Source organism: Cucurbita maxima, unplaced genomic scaffold (genome assembly GCF_002738345.1).
Source record: "Cucurbita maxima cultivar Rimu unplaced genomic scaffold, Cmax_1.0 Cma_Scf00026, whole genome shotgun sequence".
NCBI classification, from domain to species: Eukaryota; Viridiplantae; Streptophyta; class Magnoliopsida; order Cucurbitales; family Cucurbitaceae; genus Cucurbita; species Cucurbita maxima.
The window spans coordinates 3,296,948-3,316,160 of NW_019272042.1; the positions used below are offsets into that span (position 1 = coordinate 3,296,948).

The 19,213-nt window shown below is 36.3% G+C and overlaps 1 protein-coding gene across 1 annotated transcript; it reads right to left on the reverse strand.

Annotated features, from left to right (window-relative positions):
• Nucleotides 1-815: 815 nt before the first annotated feature.
• Nucleotides 816-2,201, reverse strand: LOC111499267 (transcription factor MYC2-like). Its single transcript, XM_023150816.1, has one exon. It carries the CDS (start codon nucleotides 2,164-2,166, stop codon nucleotides 913-915), a length of 1,254 nt encoding a protein of 417 aa, XP_023006584.1. The 5' UTR covers nucleotides 2,167-2,201; the 3' UTR covers nucleotides 816-912.
• Between the last annotated feature and the right edge of the window lie 17,012 nt (nucleotides 2,202-19,213).

A 19,213-nucleotide genomic window follows, 5' to 3' on the forward strand; every position in this document is an offset into this window, starting at 1 on the left:
TATAATGATGAGATGGATTAAACATGACGTGTTTTCATATCAAGATGACGTGCGTGTATTGAATGCCATGATGCATTGTGACGACGATTCATTTTTCTAAAGACACAACTCTAAATGAAGTTAATGATTATGAGCGTATGAAAACCAACACCTACATGTTGCTTAGAATAATATATGAACAGTGTATATGGTTGTGTTACGAAGATGATTTAAAGATGAAAACTATAGGGCCTTCATGCATTTTGTGTGTTCGTATACATCGGTATATTTCCCTATTGATGATGATGAGTATGAATGTATACGCTATGATGATGATGATGATCATGCCTCATATGACACTCAAGAGTTTACTGACTTCCAAACGTTGCTACAGACAGCTAGCTCAACTATGATGGGTCTAGAGAGTGCGAACTGCCTGGGGATCCACACTCGTACGTGTGAGTTGTGTGCAGAAAAGTACTACACATCCAATTTTTTTTCGAATTAGAAGCAACCCCTACGATGATTTTTAAATGATAGGTTCCTAAATCATGAAGGGCATGTATTTGCATTCCTTGACTCCGGAGTATTTCTTAAAATAGTGGAGCTGTATGTTTTTTTTTTTTTTCATGGAAAGGCAAGACATCTGGAAAAGATATCCAATCACCATGCTGAGTAAGACAAGAATAAAAGTTGTAGTAAAATTTAATACTAAATTAAAATTTGAAGAAAGTTGAGGTGGCACGTGCTAAATATAATGTTGTAAAAGTTGACATTTAATTTTCTCTCAAAATATACAAACATAATTTTAAAAAAAAAAAAAAACACAGAAAAGAAGAGAACTTATTTCTGTGTAAAATGAGTAAGAAGAATGAGGCAGAATCGAAGAGATAGATAGATAGATATGCATAGGATGATGGGAAGGAGAAGGATTTAGTGTAATTTAGATAAAAGAGCTGCTTTGAAGGCTTCATCGGTGGAGAAACCATGGGGAAGCTTAATCAAAACATCTTGGAGCATCAAATCGTTTACATTGGTGATGTTGGCGTGGTGAATGTGAACTTCCAGATCTCGTAATGCCCCCATCAATGTGGCGGAAGGGCAGTTTTGATTATGGGACTCAACTCGCACCATTGCGTCCCCTCCTCCCATCCTTTTTACCTCCACGTCGAACAGAGTGCTGCCCTTCCCTTGTTCCTCCTCCTCCGACGTCGTGGTGCTCTGTTTCTCCACCCCCTCCCCTCCCCCTTTCTTCAACTTCCTCACCTCCAATTCCATCTCCTCCACCTTCCCCTTTAGTGCGTTTATGTAAGATACTGCGTCCCACAGCAACGACGCCTTGTCCATTCTCGACACGTTCGGCACTACCGACCGGAGCGCGTAGAATCGCTTGTTTAGTTTCTCCCTCCTCTGCCGTTCTGCTTCCACGTGGTTCGTCGCGTTCTCCTTCCGACCTCGTTTCCTCCCTCTTCTTTTTCCCGCCGCTTTCCCCACTGGGCTGTCGGAATCCGACAGCTCCAATTCCCCTGCGGACTCTGTTCTTCTCGATTTCCCTCTGTCGGGCCTTCCCACTTCCTCCTCTGGGGCTTCGCTCATGAACCCAATCTCCTCCAAATTGATGTCTTGGTCCAAGAACGGAAGTGGGCTGCTGCTGTTTGTGAAATTGGATATGTCAGAGTCCAACACGGATTTCACCTGTTGGACTAAGCCCCAATCCTCGGGGATTATCTGTGGGGATGCGAGTTCGAGGACGCCGTAAGGGATTGGGACGCAGAGGAGGGTTTGGATGCCGTGGGATTTGGCCTCCTTGGCTCTTTGGCAGTCGTACCGCTCGAGCTCGTCCGGGCCGGTGAGCCAGACAGCCGCGCCGGAGCAGAAGGATCTTCCAGGTAGGCCGTCGGCGGGGGCGAAGGATTGGGTTAAGGACATCATGTAGAACCACTCGAGGTCGAGGGGGGCGTCGGGGAGGAGAGGGGGGCTGTGGGAGCCTTCAGGGGAGGAGGAGGAAGTGGACATAGGGGAGGGCTGGAAGTGGCCTTCGCGCCATGAGAGGAAAACAGCACCATTGTGGTCGGTGGTGGTCTGCCAGAAGATGGCGTAGGCCCAGGGGAGTGGCTGTGTGTGGAGGAGGAATTGGAGGCGGTGGTGGAGAGAGGAGGAAGAGGGGGAAACGACTGGCTCCTCCATGCCTGTGTTTCACAAGGTAAGTGAAGTGGTGGGCGTTGTTGGGAAATGGCAGCATTTATGTTATCCTACAATGTGTTGAGTGAGATTAAGAGACAAAGAAAGAGGAGTGATTAATTATTAAATGTAAGCTTTTTAATATTCACTTATTGCATTCATCTACGCCTACTCCAAAGGAAAACACGTGCATATAACTCCCCTAACTTGGTTTTCTAAACGTCATTGCAAGCCGTCAATCGTGTAGGGACACCTTACCCTTATTTGAAAAAATAAGACTAATGCGTTAAAATACTCAGTAAGTGACCTTACTATTACGATTAGGAAATGCATACACAAACAATCATGGGAGACCTATCCTTTGATAAAAATCATTCCATTCCTTAGCCTTGAACTCAGCATAAAAATGCATAAAAATGATTTTGTTAAGGAAGACCAAATGTTTTGGTTAGATGTCTCGAACATGGTTAAAATGAGCAATGTTATGACCATAAAGATAGAAAGGAGTGTACCAACGTATACTATGGAGTAAGTAGTTTCAAATGAAAAAGACCAAGGAAGCTTGATAGACGACAATATCTTATACTTTGCTATAGATAAGTAGTAGTGTTGAAAGGAAATTTTGTCACTATAATATGTAAATTTGAAATTAAAGTATCCGTATGAAAAAAATTGTAGTGCCTTTTTGGTATGGTTATAAGAAAGTTGTTAAAAGGAGATCCTCATATGAACAAAGAGATCAATTAGTAAACCTTTAGCAATATTAGAGAATTTTACTCCAAAGACAATGTAATGCATAAAGCTAATTAAACTATTAATCTAATTAATGAAAGGAAAACAAGTCCGATTGAAAAAAAGTTAGAAAGTTGAAATTAAGGTTAAGTTAAAGTATATGGAAGGTTTTCTAACCTTAGTGTCTACATGAATATTGAATATTGATTTCAATGGAGAGTCTGAGCCACAAACCTACTAAATAAATTTTGTTGCTCATGAAGTTTTAGGAAAAGTCTCAATATGATATTATAGGGTTATGTACGGAATTTGGTGACCATTAGAGTATGATAAAAGGGCTAAACCATGGGTAGGTAAAATGCCCCTATAATTCTGTTCCATTGGCTTATGGCCAAAGTGACCTCTAAATGTTATGAAAATTGATGAGTAGTCTTATGTCATGGTTAAAGGAATTATATATAGTTACAAGGCCATTGGAATATGTTAAGGATTTAAATCAAAATTTGGGGTAATAAATGATCAAAATACCCATGATAATTTTAAGATTTTTCAAGACCTTACAAAACTCAAAATACTGCGAAAATTCAAATGAGACTCATTTATGATATAAGAGTAAGTATGAAAGATCATAAGAAATTAGGACAACTTTGTAAAATAAATCAAGAGGAAAAGTAGGATACTACCCCTCAAGACACTTTATAAGAAATTAAGGTTTTTATTAAATACCAAGTGACAAGATGCTTGTAAAAGTTTTATGTATGCAAAGAAATGTTTATGACTCATATAGATTTAGGGTATACTGGTTAAGAATTTTTCATTAATTGTGCTCCAAGATTTAACAAGTAACTCTTAGAACGAGAATCTGAGTTATTTCTAGATTAAACATTTTTTTAGAGGTATTTGATGTAACTACCTAAAAAAATTGATTTCCACCTCTAGCCTCTCACCACGCCTCCCTCAAATACCGCATCCACCTGTGTTCAAACGGCTAACATACGATTTATTTGGAGAGAATGGTCATAAACGGCTAACATAATATCTCAAGAAACAATGAAAACATGAAATTACGTTTATATTCAAAATAGGCGAAACCTTGGTATAAGTGATAATGAATTCAAATGATGTAAGCAAGCAAATTTGGAGCTTGATAGAACTTTGTGAAGGGAATGAACTCTTTATCCACGTGACAGAAGCATTGGAACCGTTTTGATTTTTATTAAGAATTAAAACAAAGCAATAAAGAGAAGAGTAAGAACTCTACCTTTGTAGAAACCCTAGGTTGCAAGACTCCTCGAAGTATTCCAACCATGCAGAAGTTCTTCAACATTCCACAAGATCTTCCTTTAGTATGACTCGAACACAAGGTCAAGGTTTGTGAGAGCCTCTTGAAAGAAAATCCCAAAGGGATCGGAGAAGAAGAGTTTCGAAAATTTTCTAGTGATGTAATCTCATTCTCGAGAGAAAGTGGGAGAGATTGATGTGTGTTTGACTCAACCCGAAATTCCTATTTATAGGGACTCTTGGAGAATCTTTGTCAAATAATATATTTGTACATTTAATATATTAGGACATAATATCTTATATAAATTATAGATATTATAATATATTCTAATACATATTTAATTAATTTGAATCTCATTCAAATTTCAAATATATTTTTATTTAATGTATCAAAATATATTAATTCATTTAATATTTAATTGTATCAAATATAATAAATATATTTTTCCTTTAATATATCTAATATATTTAATATTAATTTGAACCCTTCAAATTAATATATTTTTCCATTTATATTTAACATATCTAATATATTAAATATTAATTTAAACCTTCAAATTAAATATATTTTCTCTATTTATTTAATATATCTAATATATTAAATATTAATTTGACATTTCAAATTAAATATATTTTCTCTATTTATTTAATATATCTAATATATTAAATATTAATTTGACATTTCAAATTAAATATATTTTTCTATTTATTTAATATATCTAATATATTAAATATTAATTTGAACACTTTAAATTTTCTTTCAAATAAATTGAACCTTTTAGCGTTACTATAAGCTAGGGAGGGGACCTTATGGACCTATAAAATTATAAGCTCTAATGATATAAAATTAATTAATTAAACTTTTTAATTAATCAATTTTCATTCATTAACTATAGGTCACTCCAAAACATAGAGTTCCACTCTTATGTACTGTAGGACAAGTTATGTCCATCGATATAATCATTACAAGCAAGTCGATCCTTCACGAGTTGTTCATAATTACAGTTTGGTCAAAAGTTTGTTTTATGCCTATAATTAACTCTTTCACCTTAAGTACAACTGATTTTCTAATGAACAATTTGTCTATGATCCAATCATAAACCAAGTCCCTCTCGAGCCAATGAGAGGGTGGGGCCCCATTGTTCAAGTCCCGAAATCAGTACTTAAGAGAACAACTCATCTACTTCTCTTATATGAAATGAGTGAATTCCATCTCATGATATTATGTTCCCAACTCCCTATTTGGGTCAAGTTCCTAAAATAGTAGGCATATTGAATCGGCTAAAAGAGTCATTCTCACCCACGTAAATTAAAGGACAAGCCCTTACAGGCAGAAGTTCATAACTCACTCAGGATTAAGATCGAGTCGCATATGATCATCATATGAAATATTAATCTTCTCAATTAACGGATTTCTAAAGAGAGATTAAATATTTCTTGGTCTAGTTTTTATACAAACTCATTGTATAGGATACCCCCACTTACATGTCTCCACATGAATGATTTGGATCAAAACATTTGTAACGATTACAAAGTGGGTCGTATCAATAGTGTTACCAGGATAAGACACTCAACTTTATCAATATACTATAGACTCTTTAGGTTATTACTTGAACACGATACTCTTGTATGTCAACCACATACTATTCAAGATTACATTAATAACCTTGGATTTTCATATAATGGATAACAATTAAATTACAAATGAAATAATATAAATTATTGTTAAAAACTAAATAATTAATTACGAGGCTTTAGGGCATAAATCCCAACACTTTGGCTAAGGCCAATCAAGTAAGTAGTCTTACTATCAGCTTGGTCAGAAGACTTGTCATGTATGATGACACATGTCCAATGGCCCTTGCACGTACCCTTTGTGCTTTATGTTATATGATGATGTGATGATGTTATATGATGATGCAATTACGTTATATGATGATGTGATGATGTTATATGATGATGTGATGACGTTATATGATGATGTTATATGATAATGTGATGATGTACATGATGGGACATGAGGATGATGATGATGATGCATGATAACAAGACAGTGTGAGACATGTGATGATGAAATGACTTAATATTATGATATTTCATATTAAGATGATGTGCATGTATTAAACATCACGATACATTATGAAGACGAGTTTTTAAACACACAACCCTAGTTAATGTTAATGATGAAAAATATATGAAGGCCAATAAATGCATGTTACTTAGAGTAATGTATGAACAATGTATAGAGTTGTGTCATAAAGATGATTTAAAGAACAAAACAATAGAGACCTCATGCACTTTGTGTGTTCATATACATCCAAATACTTCTCCATTTATATGATGAGTACGGACGCACATACTATGATGATGATGATGATCATGTCTCTCATGACACTCAAGATTTGCTGACCTCTGGATGTCGATACGGACAACTAGTTCGACATGATGGGTCCAAGAGTGTGTGAACCGCCTAGGGACCCACGTGTCACAATCGCACTTTTGATGGCAACAGACTTGCGATTGTGCGGCACTCACTTTCCAACAACAAGTGAGCTAAGCCAATTCATTCTTACGTCGCCTACGGCCAAGCGACGTATGCTCTGGAGGTGTTAATATAACACATGGGAAAGCAATTTGGATCTTAGGCACTTTTAGAACATCAATTATAGTAAATAACTAGCATGTTCATAAGTATTAAAACTTAATGAGTTTGAATACTAACCTTTTGTAGTTCAAATTCATTTTTCCTCACGAACCGGTTTCGAACCACCACTAGTGTCTTCTCCACTATCCTCCGGCCTTAGAACGGGATTGTGGAATCCGATGAGTGACTTAAAATTGGGAGGGATTTTGTATATATGAAGAGAGTGTTTGTGAGAAAAAGGTTTTTCAACAAGAAGAAGATCTTTCATGTATTATGATCACTCTATTTATAGTCATGTTCGCATGTTCATGCAAATTTGAGATCACCAAATTTGGACACCCAAAATTCCACTCAAATGTTTGGGATTATGTGGCAAGCATGCTTGAGTTAACCAAATTTTGACACTCAAAATTCCAGTCAAATTTGTGGGGTTTATTGGCAAGCATGCAAGTTCGGTTAAACCAAATTTTGACACCTGAAAATTCCACTAATATGGATTTTTTCATTAAATGAAGTCAACATTTTGACTTTCTTCATTTTGATTCAACAACCCATTTGAATTATTAATTTCAAATTAAAGTAATATTAAATGATTAATTAAAATATTTAATTAATATTTAATATTAATTCAAATGTCAATCTCAATTAATTCTGACACATATTTGATTAAGATATTTAAATCTAATTTAAATATCTCATATTCTCTATTTTTGTTTAATTCGTAAATAAAACAAAAATGCGGTTAAATATATCGTATATATGTAGCGCATTCTCCCTAATTTGAATTCGAACACTTCGAACTCACTCGTCACACTGTTCTATGGTTTAGTCCGATATGAGATAGCAGAGGGACCTAATGGACCTATAGATCATGGGCTCCAACGATCCAAGAATAACCGGTTAAACTCATTAACCTTGTTAACCAACATTCGTTAACTACTGGGACATTCCAGTATAGCCTAGTAGTTGCACTCCCCTCACTATAGATATATTTCTGTCCATTTGATGTAACCATGATTAGTAAGTCGATCCTTCACAGGTTGTTCGTAACTAGAGCTGGGTCAATTTACCGTTTTACCCCTGAAGTTACTTATTGTTTCTTATGTCTCACTGATCCTCTAATGAATAATTGGTTTGTGGTCCAACCAGTAAACTGGATCCCTCTCAGGCCAATGAGAGGGTGGAGGCCCTTATTCAAGACCTGGAGTCAGTACTTAAGGGAACTACCTTTCTTCTATCCCTAAAAGTGGGTAGGAGTTGTTGGCTTATTGGCCCTTGATCTCACATTAATTAATTTCAATGAATTAATTATTGATGTTTTGATGATAACAAACCTACTTTTAATTATTAACTATTTTCAGTTTTTTTGAACTGTCCACAGTATAAGGTCGGGAATAACAATTACAACAACTTTTCAATTACTCAAATCAGAGCTAAAACGAAGAAATTAGAGTCGAGACAACATACCCGACGTGATGATGTGGCAACAAAATCAAAATGATGGACAAATCAAAATATATCAAAGTATGACATTTATAATATTGGAAGAGTAACACATGGTGGAGTTTTTCTTATTATTACATTTCTAAATAAAATTATTTTTACAAATATAAATTTGAATATAACCGTTACTCACATCGAATTTTATTATTACTATATTATATTATTATATTATTATATTTTAAAATTTTGGTAGTTACTCACATCATTTTTATTATTATTATATTATTATATTTATAATAAATTTTGAATTACACTTTACCGTTACTCACATAACTTTTTATTATTATTATATTATATTACTATTATATTAAAATTTTGAAATAAATGAATTTAGAAAATTTTCTTACTTAATTACTTTTAATCTCCACCTTCCATTATTCCTAACACAATCCAATGGTCAATATTCAATCCTACATTTTGCCACTTTTCTCCTCTATATAAACTCATCTTCCCCACATTTTTAATATATACAACTTACATACATTCTTCAATCCTCATTTGTTCAAAGTCTCCATTGTTTATTGCTCTCTCCAAGCTTACAAGTTTATTTCTTTTCATCTTATTCTTGAGAGGGATTATTATTATATTGTGAGGAAATAGTTGTCAGTATCCCAAATTGTAAATCTACTCTTTGAGAGAGTTGTGGTGTGTTATTATCAAACTCAAATACTTGTATCGGTTTGATCCTGCGTCGTTGAAAGGATTGAGTTTGCTCTTGAACTCGTAAAAAGAGCGGTGTACCGGTTTGGCTCTGATCCGTGGAAAGAGTCGGAAAAGTTCTTTATTCAAATTCCCAAGAGGCGCTTGGGGAGTGGAGTAGGTCGAGTTTGACCGAACCACTATAAAACTACGGTGTCATTTTCTCTAACTCTTTCCTATTTAATTTCAAGATTATTATTATGTTTATTGCATGTTCTACTTGATTATTGTTTTGACTTGAATTATTTTGCTTTAGTAATTATCATCTTCTACTTATTTGTAAAAAGTTTTATCATTAGAAAAATTAATCAAGTTTAAACACTTTTATCGTTAAAACCCTATTCACCCCCCCTCTAGGGTTGCCATACCGATCCAACAATTGGTATCAGAGCAGGTTGCTCCTATAGATTTTTTATCTAAACTTTATTGTTCGAGCTTATGGCAAACCTACGTGTTAAAAATGGTTTTAGTGAAGGACAATCAACTTCTAGGCCACCTTATTTTGATGGAACAAATTATACATGTTGGAAAGCTAGGATGAAAATTTATTTGCAATCCGTTGATTATCAATTGTGGTTAAATGTTAGTAATGGTCCTTACATTCCAATAAAAATTGTTAATAATATTGAGGTGCCTAAATTAGAAAATGAATTTGATGAGCATGATATGAAAAAATGTTCTTTGAATGCTAGTGCTATCAATTGTCTGTATTGTGCCTTAAGTAATGATGAATTTAATAGAGTATGTATGTGTTCTTCGGCATATGAAATTTGGAAAACTCTTGAAGTAACTCATGAGGGAACCAATCAAGTTAAAGAAACAAAAATTAGCATGTTAGTTCATAATTATGAACTATTTAAAATGGAGGAAAATGAACCTATTGGTGATATGTTTACTAGATTTACTAATATTTTAAATGCTTTGAAAAATCTTGGAAAAGTATATTCTACCTCCGAAAATGTAAGAAAAATTCTTAGGTCTCTGCCTAAAAGTTGGGAGGCAAAAGTGACGGCGATTCAAGAAGCAAAGGATCTCACAAAGCTTCCTTTGGATGAACTCATTGGTTCTCTCATGACACATGAGATTACCATGAACGGGCACATGGAAGAAGAATCCAAAAAGAAGAAAAGTATAGCCCTAAAATCCATCAAAGTTGACTCTGAAGATGAGGACGTCCTTGATGAAGATGATGTCGCCTACTTCACACGTAAGTATAAAAATTTTATTAAAAGGAAGAAACAATTAAAAAAACATTTCACAAATCAAAAAGAGTCAAAAGGTGAAAAGAGCAAAAACGATGAGGTAATATGTTATGAATGTAAAAAGCCGGGTCATATAAGAACGGATTGTCCTCTCCTCAAATCATCTAAGAAATCCAAGAAGAAAGCAATGAAGGCTACTTGGGATGATAGTGATGAAAGTGCAAGTGGAAGTGATGAAGAAGTTGCAAATTTTTGCTTCATGGCTCATAGTGACAAAGAGGATGAACAAGAAGATGAACAAGAAGATGAGGTAACTCTTGAATCTCTTTCTTATCATGAATTATTTAAACTTGTTGATGAGATGACAATTGATTTAGAAAAACTTAGTTCAAAGTATGTTGTGCTTAAAAAGAAATATAAGACTTCAATTATTGAAAATAAGTCTTTGCTAAATGAAATTTCTTGCTTGAAGGAGAAGGATCATAATATTGTTAAAATTGATGTACCTTGTGAAAAGCATGTATTTGATTGTGATGAGAAAAATGCATTAATTGATAAAGTCAAGACTCTTGAGCATGATTGTGGTGAAAAAGATAAATTAATTAAATTGCTCAAAGAGAATGAATCAAATAATTTGCAAGAACTTGGTAGGGCTAAGGAATCTATTAAAATGTTAACAATAGGTGCTCAAAAATTAGATAAAATACTTGAAGGAGGTAAGTCATATGGTGATAAAAGAGGATTAGGCTATATTGATGAATGTTCTACACCTTCAAGTTCTAAAACAATCTTTGTTAAAGCATCCCCTATCTTGCCTAAATCTAACACATGTAAATTTGTATCTAAGTATGATAAATCTAGATTTGTGCCTATATGTCATTATTGTGGTGTTGAAGGTCATATTAGACCTAAGTGCTTTAAATTGAAAAATTCTCAAAATATTCATTTAGGAAGAAAAGTTTCTCAAAATACAAAGTTTAACAATGTTTTAGAAAATAATTTTTCGAATAAAAATAGAATACACAAATTTAGTCCAAGAAATAAATTCTTGCATAATGTCGTTTGTTTCTCGTGTGGTAAGTTTGGACATAAAGATTATTCTTGTTACTTATCTAAATACAATGTCTTTAATATGAATGCAAATATGAAATGGATTCCTAAATTTGTGAATACTAACTTTCTAGGACCCAAACAAGTATGGGTACCAAAAGGTCAATTTTGAATATCTTTGTTTTTAGGTTTGTTTGAAAGCCTCCAAGAAAAATAAGTGGTACTTGGATAGTGGTTGCTCAAGACACATGACGGGTAATCCATCCAAGTTTGTCAATCTTTCCAAGAAGGATGGTGGCTTAGTAACCTTTGGTGATAACAAGAAGGGTAAAATAATTGGTAAGGGTACTATAGGTAATGACTCTTGTACTCTCATTAAAAATGTATTGTTAGTTGATGGTTTAAAGCATGACTTACTTAGCATTAGTCAATTATGTGATAAAGGTTTTAGAGTTGTATTTGATAAGAATAATTGCATAATTGAAAATGCTAGTGATAGAAAAGTTTTGTTTGTAGGAAATAGAGACGATAATGTGTATACTATTGATTTGAATGATTGTCCTACAAATGATAAATGTCTTTCGGTTTTGCTTGATAACTCTTGGCTATGGCATAGAAGACTAGGACATGCTAGTATGTACTTGATTTCAAATATTTCAAAAAATTCATTAGTGAGAGGTCTCCCTCAACTTAAATTTGAAAAAGATAAAATTTGTGACGCTTGTCAAATGGGTAAGCAAACTAAGTCTTCTTTCAAATCTAAAAATATGATTTCTACTACTAGACCTCTTCAACTACTCCATATAGACTTATTTGGCCCTTCTAAAATAGCTAGTTATGGAGGAAATTATTATGCTTTTGTGATAGTGGATGATTTTTCAAGATTTACTTGGGTTTTGATGATAAAACATAAGAATGATGTTTTGAAAAGATTTGCTAGTTTTGTAAAAAGAGTTCAAAATGAAAAAGGGTTTTTAATTACTAAAATTAGGAGTGACCATGGGGGAGAATTTAACAGTGTTGCCTTTGAAAAATTTTGTGAAGATAATGGTTTTTCTCATGACTTCTCCTCTCCAAGGACTCCTCAACAAAACGGTGTGGTTGAAAGGAAAAATCGTACTTTACAAGAATTTGCTAGATCAATGTTAAATGAGTATGATTTACCTAAATATTTTTGGGCGGAAGCCGTTAATACCGCTTGTTATATTTTAAATAGAGTTTTAATTAGACCTTCATTAAATAAAACTCCTTATGAACTCTGGCATAACAAAATTCCAAATGTTGGGTATTTCAAAGTTTTTGGTTGTAAATGTTTTATTTTGAACAACAAAGAAAAGCTTGGAAAGTTTGATTCAAAAACGGATATTGGTATTTTTCTTGGCTATTCATCTACTAGTAAAGCTTATAGAATTTTCAATAAGAGAACTTTAGTTATTGAAGAATCTATGCATGTGGTATTTGATGAATCTTGCAATAATATTTCTAATGAGTCTATTTGTAGTGATGATTTAGAAAGAAATTTTGGAGATTTACTCGTTAGTGACAACGGCAAAGAAATTGTTACGAGTAAAGAAGAGATGAGCTTAAAGGAAGAAGGTTCTTCATCAATGCCAAAAGAATGGAGGTATGCCTTGTCTCATCCCAAGGACTTGATTCTTGGTGATCTCGAACAAGGTGTGAAAACTCGCTCTTCTATTAATTTATTTAATAATCTTGCTTTTGTTTCTCAAATTGAACCAAAAAGTCTTAAGGATGCCGAAAATGATGAGTTTTGGATTTTAGCCATGCAAGAAGAGCTAAATCAATTTGAAAGGAACAAAGTTTGGGAATTAGTCCATAGGCCATCTAATACTTCTATTATTGGAACCAAATGGGTTTTTAGAAATAAAATGGATGAAAATGGGAATATCATTAGAAATAAAGCTAGGCTTGTAGCTCAAGGTTATTGTCAAGAGGAAGGCATAGATTATGAAGAAACTTTTGCACCCGTTGCTAGATTAGAAGCTATTAGAATGTTACTTGCTTTTGCTTCTTACAAAAATTTTGTATTATATCAAATGGATGTGAAAAGTGCATTTTTGAATGGTTATATTATGGAGGAAGTTTATGTAGAACAACCTCCCGGATTTGAAAATGTAGAATTTCCTCATCATGTCTATAAGTTGAAAAAGGCTCTTTATGGCTTAAAACAAGCTCCAAGAGCTTGGTATGATAGACTTAGTAATTTTCTTATTGGGAATGATTTTAAAATGGGCAAACTCGACACTACACTCTTTATTAAGATTAAAGAAAACGATATGCTATTAGTGCAAATATATGTGGATGATATCATATTTGATTCTACTAATCCTTCTTTATGTGAAGAATTTTCTAAATGTATGCATAGTGAGTTTGAGATGAGTATGATGGGAGAACTCAGTTTCTTTCTTGGACTTCAAATCAAACAACTCAAGAATGGTATCGTCATCAATCAAGAGAAATACACTAAAGATTTGCTCAAAAGATTCAAGTTCAATGGAGGTAAGATTGCAAGAACTCCCATGAGCACATCCACTAAGCTTGACAAGGATGAAAAAGGTAAAAGTGTGGATATTAAAGCTTATCGAGGTATGATTGGATCTTTACTTTACTTGACCGCTAGTAGACTCGATATTATGTTTAGTGTATGTCTTTGTGCTAGATTTCAATCTTGTCCTAAGGAATCTCATTTACATGCCGTTAAGAGAATATTTAAATATTTGCTTGGAACTATTGATCTAGGATTGTGGTATCCTAGAAATGTTGAATTTAAATTGGTAGGATATTCTGATGCAGATTTTGCCGGAAGCTTACTTGATCGTAAAAGTACTAGTGGAACTTGTCAATTTCTTGGTAGTTCCTTAGTTTCTTGGTTTAGTAAAAAGCAAAATTCGGTTGCCTTATCTACTACCGAAGCGGAATATATTGCGGTTGCTAGTTGCTGTGCTCAAATTCTTTGGATGAAACAAACTCTTTGTGATTTTGGATTAAAGTTTCATAGTGTGCCTATATTTTGTGATAATACAAGTGCTATTAATTTAACTAAAAATCCTATTCATCATTCTAGAACTAAACATATTGACATTAGACATCATTTTATTAGAGAGCATGTGCAAAATGGACATATTATTCTTGATTTTGTAAACTCTAATAATCAACTGGCCGATATTTTCACCAAGCCATTGAATGAAGAAATTTTTTGCAAAAATAGGCTTGAGCTTGGTATTATTCGTTGTGATATATCTTGAATTTTATAATTTTTGAATGCATGTTTTTAGGGGGAGCCATTATGTCATTATTAAATGCATTCTCTTTCAATTGTTCATTTTGATGATTACAAAGGGGGAGAAAATTAAGAAAAATATGTTCTAAATTTGTTATTTTATAATTTATGAATCATTAAAACCCTATTCACCCCCCCTCTAGGGTTGCCATACCGATCCAACAGGAGTGAGTCCATCTTGCACCCCACGTCCCCAGCCATATACCCAGTCTTACTCCTGAAATGGGAGGCCTATTGAGTCGGCGAACTTGAGCCATTCTCACCCATGCAAATCTAAGGATAATTTCGAATAAACAGGAGTTCATGGTTAGCTTAGGATTAAGATCGAGTTACCTAGGTCATCGAATGAAAAGAAAATCAGTCTCAACAGTAAACGACATTATAAAGTGAGAGTGATTTTCTTCATGGTCCGATCTTATGCAATACTCATTGCATAGGACGCCCCCACTCACATGTCTCCACATATACAATTTTAGTGATCACATTGTTTATATCATATACAAAAGTGGGCCGCATTCATAGTGTCCCCAGAATAAGGTACTCAGTCTTATCCTTATACTAAAGATCATTTTGACTATATACTTGAACTTGATCAACTCTTATGTCTCTACAAATAGTTCAAGTAATCATACTATAGCCAGAGTGTTCTTAGTTTATTGGATTTAGATTAATGATCGTAAATTTCACTTTATTCAATAACAATCTTTACTGAATAAACAACAATAATAGCTTTATTGAAAATAGAATATGTTTTTGTTTACAAACTATGAGTTTTATGACATAAAACTCAACCATCGAGCCTCTAGCCTCGGTTTAAGAAGAACGTTTTAGAAAATGAGGGCAAATAGAGATTTTTGAAAGAGAGATTTTTTAAAGAGGTGTTATATATACAAGCAAGAGACTAACAACGACGACTCACAATATATAACTATTGGTAGGGAGAAGTTGACAACTAGTCATATCCCCTTCTGGAAATTAAGAGGAAAACGTCGACAGAGAAAAAACGGCCGAAGAAAACTTCTTCGAAGAAAAAAAAAATAACGGAAAACAAAGGAGAGAGAATATTTGCCTGAAAACCCGATGATTTCATTTCTCATTCAGTTGGGATTTTTAAATAACAAATTATCCTAAAAATAGAAAAGTAAATGACAACTTAACGAACTCTCTTTCACTCGACGTGTACTTCCCACTTACTTCAATTGTGTGGGTTTAACGTAAAAATAGTTACCTAACAAAAAAATAGTTACCTAACAAAAAAAATGGTTAACTAAAAATCAAGGATCACATTCACTCGGTAGGGATTTATCTAACAATCTCCTCCTAAAGTCCTATCGTATATCTCCTTATTTTGTTTGAACTTTGATTCGAGCCCTATGGCTCAATGTCCCTGGCGGCATGTCCTTTAGACTTCACGTCTTGTTTGCCCACCTCTTCTTCGAGCTGGCACGCCGCCAATCCAGGTGGTTCACCTCTTCCCAGTAGGTCTTCCATCCTTCGGTACCTAGCCACCAGACCAACATTGTGATCGGCATCTAGCGTCGAATCCGCAGAACGTAGTGTTGCGAACTCCACTAGTTTAGGGGTTGCAATTGGAGTTATGGTTGGGGTTGGCATAGGCATGCTCGGTTTAGCCGCTGGCAGCAGTGATGATTCCCGATGTTGTGCTCCCTTCTCCCAGCTCGGTGACGAGGTACTCCACCCTTAATTGATTTGGGTTTTGATCTGCCTCGGTTATGCCGTTCCACTGCCAAAAGGTGGTCTCGTAAAAAATGACGTCACGCGAAACGTGAGCTCGTCGCCCCTCCGCAGGATCATAGAACCTGTTACGCCTTGTTTTCGGGTTCGTAGACGATGAAGACGACCTTCAGCCCCCTGGGATCGAGCTTGGCGAGGTGGGGACGCGCGTCCTTCATGTATGCGACGCAGTCGAACACTCGAAGATAACGTCCTGCTGCCTTCTTTTTGTACTGGGCCTCGTGTGGCGTCTTCCCATCGAGGCTTCGCGTTGGCGACCGATTGAAGAGGTAGACGACCGTCATTACCGTTTCTCCCCAGAACCTCCTGGGCATCCCGACTGTCATCAGTAATGACCTTGTTATCCCGACGATGGTCTGATTTTGGCGTTCCACCACCCCGTTCTGCTGGGGGGAGTAGGGCGTCGTTAGGTGCTGCTGCCTCGGTCCGTACGCAGCACCCGCATCTTCTTCTCACATTCAGCCTCCGCTCGTGCTTGAATGTGCTTAATTGCCTCTACTGCCTCACTTTTCTCTTGCAGTAGGATCACTTTTCGCTTGTAGCAGGATCTTAGCCACATGAAGCGGCTTTTGTCATCGACCAGCAGAAGGAAGAGGGTCTTGTCGCCTGGGGTCTCTAGGGCTTGATGGGCCCACAGATATCGCCGTGCACGAGCTCTAATGGCTCACAGGCGTGATAGGATGCCTAAGACGGAAAAGGGGTGCACCTCTTCTTGCTGATGAGACACCCGTCGTACAGCTTATTCACGCCTTCAATTGCCGGCAAACCGTGCACCATCTCCTCCTTATGTAATTTTTGTAGGACAGGAAAGTTTAGGTGTCTGTACCTTGCATGCCACGTCCAAGATACTTCTTTAGTTCTAGCCGAGAGGCTGACTGGTTGCTCTATCTCCAACTCCAAGATGTAAAGGCGATTTGTAGTGCACCGAACTTGTGTGAGCAACCATCATCGATCATCGCGGATCTTGAGTAGCCCGTGCTCGATGGAAATTTGGCAGTCGGCCTCATTGAGTTGACCCAGGCTCACAAGGCAAGCCTTGAGCCTCGGGATGAAGTAGACGTCGGTCAGCTTATGATGCTCGCCTCCCTTGCCGACAAATAGGATGGTGCCACGCCCTTTGATCTTGACGATGGAGCCGTCACTGAATTTCACCGTCCCACGAATCCCCAAATCGATCTCAGAGAATGTAGACTTGCCCCCGGTCATATGGTTTATTGTCCCTATGTCGATGACCCATCGTTGGTGCTCTTGCTGCCGTGTCCTTCCCCTTGACGTGTACTTCCCACTTACTTCAATTTTGTGGGTTAACGTAAAAATAGTTACCTAACAAAAAAAATGGTTAACTAAAAATCAGGGATCACATTCACTCGGTAGGGATTTATCTAACATAGTACATTTTGAGGCATTTCATGTCTATAAGGCCTAGACATGATTTTTCCGAAACGTCATACTTCTTAGAAATACAAAAGTAAAACACTAGAGCATGGAAAGACATAAAGGGTTTGGCTCGTCATGAGCATGCAGACATGGGCAACATGCCTTGGACGAGCATGATCATGACATCCTCCCCCACCTAATTGGTTGACGTCTCTGTCAACCGACTACTTTTAAACCTAGCGATGTGGGTGACGGCGGAGTCCAGATCTTCAGCGCATTCCCAGCTGGTTTCTTCCGTAGGGAGATTCTTCCATTTGACAAGGAATTCGCGAATCTTTCGTACAGGTCTTCCTATCTTACTAACCTTGTGGGCTAGGATCTCCTCTATTTCTTTGGTGTCTCTTTGTTTCAAATTGATGCTCTGTCTAGAGATTACATTTCGCTGATCGTCATCTAGGTCAGGGTGATAGGGCTTCAAGTTGCTCACATGAATTACCGGGTGTATTTTCATCCATGTGGGTACCGCAACTCCGTAAGAAGTAGCCCCGATCTTTTTAAAGACTTCAACCAGGCCTTCATGTTTTCGAACTAGTCTCTAGACCTTTCGACTGCAGAATCTGATTTATTCTGACCTCAACTTGATGAGGACTTAGTCTCTTGCTCAAAATTGGAGGGGGCGACGCTTCTTGTCTGCCCACTTCTTTATATGCTTGGAAGCTTTCTCCAAGTACGCCTGAGCTATATGTGTTGTCTGCTTCCATTCTCTCATGAAGTTTTGAGCTTGAGGGTTTTTTCCTGCATAAGAATGATCCATAATATAGGGCAAGGCCGACTGTCGTCCACTTACAATTTTGAAGGGGCTCTTTCCCGTAGATGAACCGTTTTATCTGTCCATCAGTTTGAGAATGATAGCTCGAAGAGATGTTTAAAGTCATTCCCAAGAAGGCGAATAACATGGTCCAGAATGTGCCAATGAATCTACCATCCCTATCGTCGATGATGCTCGACAGAATGCCCCATAACTTTACAATGTGTTTGAAAAATAGCTAGGCTGTTAGTTCAGCTGAGCATAATTTGAGGGTGGGAACGAATGTCGCGTACTTCGAGAATCAGTCTACGATAACCAAGATGGCGTCATATTCTCTGACTTTTGGGAGGTGTGTTATGAAGTCTAGAGACACTTTCCCAAGGCCTTGTTGGCATGGGTAGAGGTTCCAAGAGTCCTGAGACTTTGGCTTTCTCGACTTTGTCCTGTTGACAGATGAGGCACGTGTTGGTGTACTGCATGATGTCATCTCACATATTTGGCCACAAGTACCCTTTTTTGATTAAGGCATAAGTTCGTTGCCATCAAGGGTGTCCGACTCATAAAGTATCATGGCCTTCCTGAATGAGCTTCTTCCTCAGTTCTCCTGTTCTTGAAACGTATAATTTGTTTTCCTTTGTCATTAGAAGGTCTCCCTCGACCCAAAACTGTTGTGTCTTTCCAGCTTTGGCTAGTTCAACGAC

Coding starts and splice junctions, on each gene's coding strand:
- LOC111499267 (XM_023150816.1), bottom strand. CDS start 2,166: ATGGAGGAGCCAGTCGTTTCCCCCTCTTCCTCCTCTCTCCACCACCGC.